Source organism: Malania oleifera, chromosome 1 (genome assembly GCF_029873635.1).
Source record: "Malania oleifera isolate guangnan ecotype guangnan chromosome 1, ASM2987363v1, whole genome shotgun sequence".
Taxonomy (NCBI): domain Eukaryota; kingdom Viridiplantae; phylum Streptophyta; class Magnoliopsida; order Santalales; family Ximeniaceae; genus Malania; species Malania oleifera.
The window spans coordinates 3,088,335-3,098,812 of NC_080417.1; the positions used below are offsets into that span (position 1 = coordinate 3,088,335).

The following is a 10,478-nucleotide window of genomic DNA, read 5'->3' on the forward strand; positions in this document are numbered from 1 at the left end:
AAACTTTCCCTGTGGATAACTGTGTGTCATGATTTAACCCCTCATGACAGGGTTGTGCGGCCCGTAGGCGGGATCTACCCTGGTTGGCCGACCAGGATTAACCACTATACTCCATCGGTCTGATCTGCCCACCTCAACCCATATCTGATGGGGAGTCTGTCTACGTCAAGGGCCTAGGTGATCGACCTACTACCACGTATTATCTAAATAGGTGGTTGCACTCATAACATAAATATCTGTAGCTACGGTACCGTGCTATGTTGTATGGTCCAACATGGTCTAATACTATATAATATATCTCTATATACAACTATCTGATTTACTATGATTCTGAAATAATCGTAATAACCATGATATTGAATAAACTGTAACTGTAATCTATACGTCATAGTACTGAAAACAGTATAATCATAACACTGAAAATTGTATAATCATAGTACTGAAATTTGAATAATCATGGTACCAGAATTCGTATAATCATGGTACTAAGATTTGTATAATCATGGTACAAGAATTCGTATAATCATGGTACTAAAATTCGTAAAATCATGGTACTAAAATTTGTAAAACATATCTTCGTACTATATTCATATTCTCAAGCCACACCATACTTTAATACATAATATTCATAATTTAATAAACTGTATAATATTTTAAAATTTCCTAGCATAACATATTTCCCTTACCTGACTACTGGAAAGCCTCTATGGTATACTGGCCTAACACCCACAGGGCCTCCTACATAACACCCTGAAAACAACGTTTGCTAGAACAAAATATCAGTATTTCTACGCCTATATAATTTCCTATAACTTTCAGAAGGCCAAAAATGGACTAAAAGACCTTACCCTAAATTTGGGATGAAATTTAACTTCGTTTCACCAACAATCCGCTTCGGTAGACTTGTAGAGAACTTTGCTAAGAGCGTCGTGGTGGCTTCGGATCGTCTATTCGGCTACTGGCGGGGCCGAAATCAAAGAGAGAAGGGAGAGAGACCGTAGGAGAGAGAGAGAGAGAGCACTGAAAATGTGATAAAAATCTGAGTTTGCACTATTTATAGGGCCAGATTCGTCGACGAGACACGTCACCTCATCGATGAGTCCTTCAATAAATTCATCGACGAACCTTACCCTTCGTCGATGAAATTTAGAGTAGCCCAAATCCTTCTCTTGGTATTTTCTCGTCGACGAAGCCTGGAAATTTCTTGAAATTATATTCTCCAAAATGCAATGTCGTCGACAAACGCTTCTACTGATTCCATTTTTCTCCCTCATTATTATTTAAATACTATTATTCTTTAGGTCACTACAATGGCTGCCTGCTGCCACTAGAAAAGGAGATGGAGAGGAAGAGAGAGGGAGAGAGAGAGAGAGAGAGAGAGAGAGAGCAACGTGAGGGTAAGGGAAAGAAAGAAAAGAGAATCAGTGGGGTGCGGGGGCTTAGGGTTTTTTTTTTTTATCTTTTTTCCTCCGCCCCTCCCTATTGTGTGCGAGCCTCCTACCTTTATAAAATTTTTTTGAAAACCCTAGCATGTGCCACCTTTTATATATATATATATATATATATATATATATATATATATTTATATATTTTGCACCTTTTTTTATTTTTGTAATAATAATAATAATAACAACAACAACAACAACAACAACAACAACAATAATAATAATAATAATAATAATAATAATAATAATAATAGTAGTAGTAGTAGTAGTAGTAAGGTAATAATAATAATAATAACAATTGATAATAGTAATAATGATGATAAAGTAACAATATTTAAAATAATAATAATAACAATAATAATAGTAAAATAATAATAATAATAATAATTATAATAATAATAATAATAATAAAATAATGATAATAATAATAATAATAATAATAATAATAATAATAATAATAATAATAATAATAATAATCCTGGGAGGTTGTTCTGTTCGTAGCGCAAGATCTAGATTCATATAGCCAAGAACAATCAGTTTGAGGAATGGTGTATTCCCAAAAGGGGGGGGGGGGTGAATTGGGGATTTAGAAACTTCCTAAGTTGAATTTCAAATTACAAATAGTACTTCTCAACCTAGGGTCTTTCTAACCAGTTACCAGTTCAACTAATAATCAAAGCATGTATATAAAACAATCAAGATAAAAAATAATTAAACATACACGTATAAAAATTAAAGTGCGGAAAATAAAGAGGAGACACAATATTTGTTATCAATGCTGGGTCAATCCTGCTTACGTCCTCTCCTCAAGCCAGCAGTTCAAGGATTTACTAAGTGCTCACTTTAATCGAACGAAACGATGCCACTTAGACTTTCCTTATGAGGCAGAGACTCCCTAATTTAAATTAATTAAGCCACAACAATTTTTCCTTACGAGGCGAAGATACCCCAGCTCAATTACCAGCCTAGGTTGAATTGTGCACACCTTACGGGATGGTGCAAATCTCAACTTTCCTAACCAAATTTGAGACAATCCGAGACTCCTCATATGGCGAGTCTCCTTCTTTAGGATCAAACATGACATCACTGATGAGGTATCTAAGTATTACTAGAGAGGAAAAGGAGGACACCACATATGCCCTTCTCTTTGAGTCCTCACATCACGTGCCTATGAACTATGATCTCAATTACAAATTTTCTTACTAACCCAATTTCAAATTTACCATTGAAAGAGAAATTTTAAAAAATTTTAGAGGAACCAGCCGTACCGTGAAAATTTTAAACTCGTCGGTAAATGCAGACGTACGCGCTGAGTCATGGGGACGCCGACGTCCCACTGGTTACGCTTTGAGCTCAGCCGGTACGCAACTCTCAACCACTCTTCCATCTATATATAATATATACACACATCTTAACTTCCGCCATAACCAGTTCGCAGCTAGTATTACCATCATCACTCTCCGTCTCTAAAAAGACTAATTGAAGAAAGGAAGAATACTAATGGCGAAATCAGCAGAACAAGAGCAGCAGCGGAAGGCCTTTGGATGGGCAGCCAGAGACACGTCCGGAGTTCTCTCTCCCTTCAACTTCTCCAGAAGGCACAGTTCTGATCTCCCCTGTTTTTTCTTTCATTTATTCATTCATTCTTTTAGGTGGAATTCGGATTGGTTTGCATGATCAGAATCATAATATCAACACTCCATTAGCATCTTAATTACGATTTTAGATTTCACCCACGTTTTTGTTTTAATCTTTCAAAACACTACCTAATAGTAATATGGAGTGAACTTTCCAGCCCCAACGGAAAATATGCATGCTTTGAGGTAATAAAAATAGCCAGTCTACTGTAACTTAAAAAACCATTCCTAGAGTGACAATCCATCAACCCTAAACCCTGAAAAAGCCATGAATTAGAATGCATAGAAACAAAAATCCATCTGTTCGGACATTACCTTCCCACCCCTTCACCTCCTAATTCCCCCCGCAGACACCGGCGTATGCTCACAGTAAGCATGGGATAGGTCTTGCCACTTAATTAAGTTGTTCATCCATGATTCAATGCCCCCGGATTTTCATTAATTTGTATTCGTAATTTGGTGCAGGGCAACAGGGGAGAAGGACATTGCATTCAAGGTGCTGTACTGTGGGATTTGTCACTCTGATCTTCACTCCGTGAAGAATGAATGGGGCACATCTAAATATCCTCTTGTCCCTGGGTACGCACACTATATCCCTATTCCTATTAGTTTCTGCTTTCAGAGCTCTCTTTTCAATTAAACACTTCACATAAAATAATTATGCACATACACAAATAAAAGTTTCAAACTTTCAATCATCAGAATAATTAGTTTGATGCCTCGAATTACTAAATTGTCGAACATCACAGGCACGAGATCGTGGGAATTGTGACAAAGGTAGGAACGCAGGTAAAAAAATTCAACGTCGGAGATAAAGTAGGTGTGGGGTATATGGTTGGAGCTTGCCACTCTTGTGATAACTGCAAGAATGATCTTGAGAACTATTGTCCCAAAATGATACAAACCTGTGGTAGTATCGATCGCGACGGAACCACCACATACGGTGGCTATTCTGACATTATGGTGGTTGATGAGCACTTCGTAGTTCGGATTCCAGAAAACATGCCTCTTGATGGTGGCGCTCCTCTGTTATGTGCCGGGATCACGGTGTTTAGCCCCTTAAAGTACTATGGTCTCGACAAGCCCGGTATGCATGTTGGTGTGGTTGGTCTTGGTGGTTTAGGGCATGTTGCTATTAAGTTTGCCAAGGCCCTTGGACTTCATGTGACTGTGGTTAGCACTTCGTCCCACAAAAAGGAGGAAGCCATTGAACATCTCGGTGCTGACTCGTTTTTGGTTAGCCGTGACCCCGACCAAATGAATGTAAGTGGCCTTAAACATCAACACATTAAGTTACATGAGTGCATATAGGAATTATTTATAAATAATTTATTTGTGGTGGACAGTCTGCAATGGGCACATTGGATGGCATCATTGATACGGTCTCTGCCGTTCACCCTCTCCTACCCCTTCTAGGCCTATTGAAGTCCAATGGAACCCTTGTCATGGTTGGCGCTCCAGACAGACCGCTAGAGCTTCCGGTCTATCCTTTGCTTTCGGGTAAGTGACAAATTATATATATATAAGATATGTTTTGTTTGGCGTCAACGCAAGACGCCATTATAGATCAAATGGAAATCATAATGGAGATAATATGAAAATCTTTTTCATAAGGTTATGATGTTGCTTAAGAAGTCACCCATATTGTGGTGGCTTTTGTTTGTCTTTCGCTATTTTCCTTTTTTCTTGTGCACCATCAGTAGAGCATATAAAAGCTCAAATTATAACCCTAATGATTCGCTAACATGTATGAATTGTGGAATGGCAGGGAGAAAGGTGGTGGGTGGTAGTATGATTGGGGGAATGAAGGAGACGCAAGAGATGATTGATTTCGCAGCAACACACAATATAACAGCAGATATTGAGGTTATTCCAATGAGATACGTTAATACTGCCATGGAACGTCTTGAGAAAGCTGATGTTAGATATCGTTTTGTTATTGACATTGGGAATACAATGACTACTACCTAATTAACTAAGCACAGTTATCTCGACCTAATTCCTAGAAAATAATGGACTGTGTTCCATGAACTTTTCTTTCTTTATGTGTCATCTTGTGTTTATGAAAAAATCTTATGTATTATTGGAATGAAATGAATGTTGTGGTGTTGTGTTTTTGAATGAATAATTTAATAAAGTGATTACAAATTTTGATAACTTCAACATTGTGCAAGTTTAGACTTAAATGTTGTATCTGAAAACACAAAAGCAAAAGGCAGAGGCTTGAGATCTCACCAAAACAAATCAATGATTTACTTATAGTATGAAATTGGTCATGCAGATTCTTGAACACATTGTTTGAATGACAACATGCCTAGTCCTTGGAATCACAATATCATCATTGGAATGACAGTAAAGAAAATAAAAAATATACCGGTTTAATAAATAAATATTTAATTTACACATCATTATCATTTATTTTATTTTATTTTATTTTATAGTTTTTAATCATAGTAGAAGAACTTTTTATTTTTAAGTTAGTGATTTAGGAGCATGAATTTCAAGCAATGGATTTGTGTGCATTTGAATGAAATTCAATACAACAAAAAGCGAATTTCCTCTTTATTCTTACCCCCCCCCCCCCCACCTTTATTTTTTATTTTTTTATCTCTATTTAAAATCCTTGATCCAACGGTCTGTTTGGAATTTGGAAATATTAGGAAAAAGAAATAGAAATATAGAGAAATCTATATTTTTATTTTTGGTTTTAAGGAAAGTTATAGAAAAAAAAAATATATATATATACTAAATTCATAATCAAAATTTTGATTTTATACATCATTAATATTTGGTACTTAATTTTTAATTATAATACAAAATTTCATTTTTGATAATATTTAGGATCCGTTTGAATCAAGAATAATTAGTTGGGAAAAGAAAAGAAAAGGAAAATAAAGAGAGAATTTATTTTCCACTATATTTTCTCTCCACACCAAATACTATTTAAAACAAAAAATAATTCTAATATGGTTAAAAATGAAGAAAAATCAAATGTTAGTGATATGTAAATTAAATTTTTATTTATTGGTTTAGAATATTTTTAAACTTCATTCTTACTTTCTTTAATAATTAAATACGAAAAAACATATTTCGTCACATTTTCTTTTCCTTTCCTTAGTATTTTCCGAGTTCCAAACAAGGGGTTATGGTCCCTATTTGGATCAAAGATTTTGCCTGAGGAAAGGAAAGAAAAGGAAAATAAGGAGGGAACCCATCTTCCATTACATTTTTCTTCTATATTGAATATTGTGAAAAATAAAAAATTTTGTTATTATGATAAAAAATTAGGAAAATTAAATTTTAATAATGTATAAAATCAAATTTTTGTGAATTAATTTGGTTTATTTTAATTTTTCTTTCTCACTTTTCTTTATAACCAAACATGAAAATGTGGATTCTTTAATATTTTTCTTTTCTTTCCTTTGGGTCTTTTTGGATCAAGAATTTTGATGGGGAAAAGGAAACGAAATAAAAATGAGAAGAAAACTCATTTTCTATTATATTTTTCTCTCTAGATCAAATACCACTAAAAGTAAAATTTCATTTTAATATGATTGAAAATTTTTAAAAATTAAACATTAATTGTATATAAAATCAAAATTTTTTTCATTGATTTGATATATATTTGATAACTAAACACTAGAAATTGAATTATTTCATGTTTTCCTTTCCTTTGTATTTTGTAAGTTTCAAATGAGCTTAAAATTTTTGAATTTCAAATGAGACCTATGAAAATTTTAAAAAATAAAGAAAATTTATAAAAACTTATGGACGCCTTGCACACAATATAAGAAGAAATAGAAGAGAAAGAATAGGAGGCAAAGGTGTAACAGGAGGGAGAGTTGAGAAAATTAAATCCTCTTCTCCTCTTCACACCAATATCTTACATTATTAGTTTGAATGGTTTCATAAAAACATAAAAAAGTTAGTACCATCACGGATCTATGTAATAGAGTAGAGAAAAGGGAGGACTGCACATATTATCTTCTCTTTGAGTCCTCACATCACGTGCCTATCATAATCAAAGTACGTAATTCAATTACAAATTTTCTTACTTGCCCAATTTACAATGAATCAAGATTACATTCATCTCGGTATAAATATATTATGTGAATGTCAAATGATCAACCATACTCCGGATAATGGGTCCGTCTCTCTACCTTTTTTCATTTAAATATCAAGATATTATCGGATGAGACGAAAAGTTGAAATCCCAAGTCTCAAACCTTGACTGTTTAGTTAGGATAACGTTGTGTTTACCATCTTCTAGTACATATATATTATCTGAGTGTAGGTGTCTTTAGACAGATTTGGAAGCTTTACAAGCAGGGTTGAATCATTGGCTTATTGTGGGAGACTTTAACATTATTCGGGGGGACGGAGAACGAATTGGGGGAAGCCTAGACCTTTGGCTGATATGGAGGAGTTTAATAATTGTTTGAACAATTTTGGTGTTGTTGATTCAAAGTTCCATGGTGGGTGTATGTCTTGGTTTAATGGCCAAGTTGGCTCGACTAGAAGATGGGCGAAGCTTGACCAGACTCTTGTGAATGTGCCGTTCACTAATCGTTTTCAAACTATACACTAGCTAGGCTGGAATACATGGTGAGGAAGGCGTCGAATCACAATCTTATGCTAATACATTTCTCAAATCATTCGACAAAATATGGGCCACCTCCTTTCAAGTATCAACATATGTGGAGTGCCCATGAAAATTTCCTTTCCTTTATGTGTCAGATTTGGATGGAACTAGTTCAGGTTTCGGGCATATGTGTAAGTTGGTTGCTAAGCTCAAAAAGGCTAAAGTTGCTTTAAAGAAGTGGAATGTAGAGGTATTTGACCGGGTGAACCTTACTATCAATGATTTAGAGAATCAAATGATAGACCTGGAGGAGCAGTTACAAAGAGGATATAATCACGAGGTGGAGATAGAGTTCCTAGTTACAAAATGTGAACTGGTTTATTGGGAAAGAGGGGAGGAAACTCGTGTTTCTTAGCTTGCGAAGAAGTGATGGTTGGTGGGGTTTGATCAAAATTTCAAGTTTTTTCATGTGGTTATTAAGCAAAAACGGAATTCTTCGATGATTAATTCTATGGTCTTAGAGGATAGTACGATTCTAACATCACCTAAGGAGATTCATGAAGGTGCAGTTAAACATTTTCAATATTTTCTCTCTGAACATCTACTAGAGCATTACCTGATTTGCGCTAGCTTATTTCTAGGGAGATATCGGATGAAGGAAATGAGTATTTGGTAAAAGAACCTTCGGAAATGGAGCTGAAAACAACTCTAAATTCTATCCCAAAAGATAGTAGTACAAGACCCGATGATTTTGGTTCAGGATGTTGGTTTTGGTGTATTCCCAAGAGAGGGGTTGGGGGGGGGGGGTGGGGGGATGAATTGGCCATTTAAAAATTTCTCCCCTAGGTTGAACTTGTTTAGCAATAGTATAATCACAACCTAGGTCTATCTACCCAAATGCGCAGATAAGTATAATATGCGGAATTTAAATCATGCGCATCATTCACACTATAACATACATGTGCGGTAAATATAAAGTGCGGAAATATAAACACACACACACGATATCTTATCAGGGTTCGGCCAACTGTGCCTACGTCCTCGCCTCTAACTCGCAAGTCCGAGGATTCCACTAATAGCTCGCTTAACGGGTGGATCGACACCGATTACAACTAGGTAAATTAGCACAGGGCTGGCCTCAACCTTTACAAATTCTCCTTGTGGGGTGGAGAAGGCCCTAGGTCAAATTCACAGGGCTGACCCGAACCTTTACACAATCCTCACCGGGCTAGATTATAGCCCTCTCAGGCCACGCCTAGAAATACGACAATATTTTTCTCAATCAAGTTGGTACAGTGATTATACTTTCATATAAAGCATATATGTACCCAATACGCACAGATAATAATCAATTCACACCAAACATGTAAGAACTATAAGCTCAGTGGTGTATATGTGCAATCTACACTCAATATAATAATTATACTCAGTCAAGCACAAAAGTGTTTAAGCAAGCTAACTTTTGAAACAAGCTAAATGAAATCTCAATAGAAAATCAGGGTTTCAAAGATGTTAAGCAAGTATTCAAACTATCTCAAAAGATTTCCTTCAATGAAATAAGTACATGAGTAGTTTGAAAAATATTTTAACTTGTAGAAAATATTTTGCACAACAAAATCAAAGCTATGAGACAGTTGCAATGACAATGCAAGTATCCTAAGCTTGCTAGTTTATCCCAACACAAAATTTATAATATTGAAATCTATGAGATAAACTTAACTAAACTCCCCCAAAATCAATCAATCAAATAAGAACAATGAGAGTATTAGCAATATCTAATAAACACAAAAACATTCAATAAACTCTCACAATATCAAGATGTATCAAGGGAATAAATATTTGAGAGTATTTTAGAAAAAATGAGATTTTAAGATAGAGAGGATTTTTGCTAATTATTTTGGCTAATCTTAGACTAATTTTTGCAAATGAAGGCTTATATATAGAGATAGGAAAAATTATAACTGTTAGGACATGTAGTGTATTATTAATATTGTTTTAAATCATTTTAACCCAATAATCTCGTTGAAAAATATTAACCAAGATAAAAATAATGGGGCAACCTGAGAGCACCGGTCGACCGAAGGAAGTTTGGTTGACCGAGTCTGTGCAAGTTCGATCGACCGGGCATAAATTAAACTACAAGTTCGGTCGACTGGACATGTTGTCCCAAAGGCAATTTTTCTATTTAGCACAGTTTGGTCGACCGGGAGCTTTTTGAACTAACTAGTTCAGTCGACCAGACCATTGAGTTCCACACGTGGGAACTCGGTCGACGAGGGCATTGGCATGCAATCTGGGCTTGGTCGATCAGATGGTCAATTTGTTGACTCCTAGGTAGTTCAGTCGACTGGGTTCAAATAAACTAAGTGAGTTCGGTCGATCGGGCTGTGGTCAACCTATTGACCCGGTCCTAGTTCGGTCGAACGGGGGCATTTTGTACATGGGAGTACAGTCGACCTAACATGTAATTTTCATACATTTAAGTTCATTTGAAATTTTGAAAACACCCTAATCAAATGACCAAACATATAAATGCATGAGTGAGTGTCCTAGGGTCATTTCTTGGTCCTTTTCAGTTTTAAAGACATCGAAAAAATTTGGTGTTGGTCGACCGAAGGGTGTTCCTTAAGGTCTTTTAATGGTCATTTGATTTTCAAGAGATTTGTAGGGACCTAGAGTTGTTCTATGGTCTTTGAGCTTTGTAGTTCCTACATGCATGAAATGCATTAAATATTACAGACCTTTCTTATGTTACTATTACAGACCCAAATGAATAGTAACTAATTACAACATAAATGATCTTCTGGGTCTTCA

At 35.4% G+C, this 10,478-nt stretch overlaps 1 protein-coding gene across 2 annotated transcripts; it reads left to right on the forward strand.

The window, feature by feature from the left end:
• The first annotated feature begins 2,864 nt into the window (after positions 1–2,864).
• On the forward strand, positions 2,865–5,249 carry LOC131153820 (probable mannitol dehydrogenase). 2 transcript variants are annotated; one of them, XM_058106277.1, is made up of 5 exons: positions 2,865–3,043; positions 3,548–3,661; positions 3,832–4,345; positions 4,429–4,582; positions 4,851–5,249. In XM_058106277.1, exons 1-5 carry the CDS (start codon positions 2,946–2,948, stop codon positions 5,051–5,053), a joined length of 1,083 nt encoding a protein of 360 aa, XP_057962260.1. In that variant the 5' UTR covers positions 2,865–2,945; the 3' UTR covers positions 5,054–5,249. The 2 variants fall into 2 exon arrangements, with proteins under 2 accessions (XP_057962260.1, XP_057962263.1); XM_058106280.1 differs by having other exon boundaries at positions 2,866–3,043; positions 4,429–4,563.
• The last annotated feature ends 5,229 nt before the right edge of the window (positions 5,250–10,478 follow it).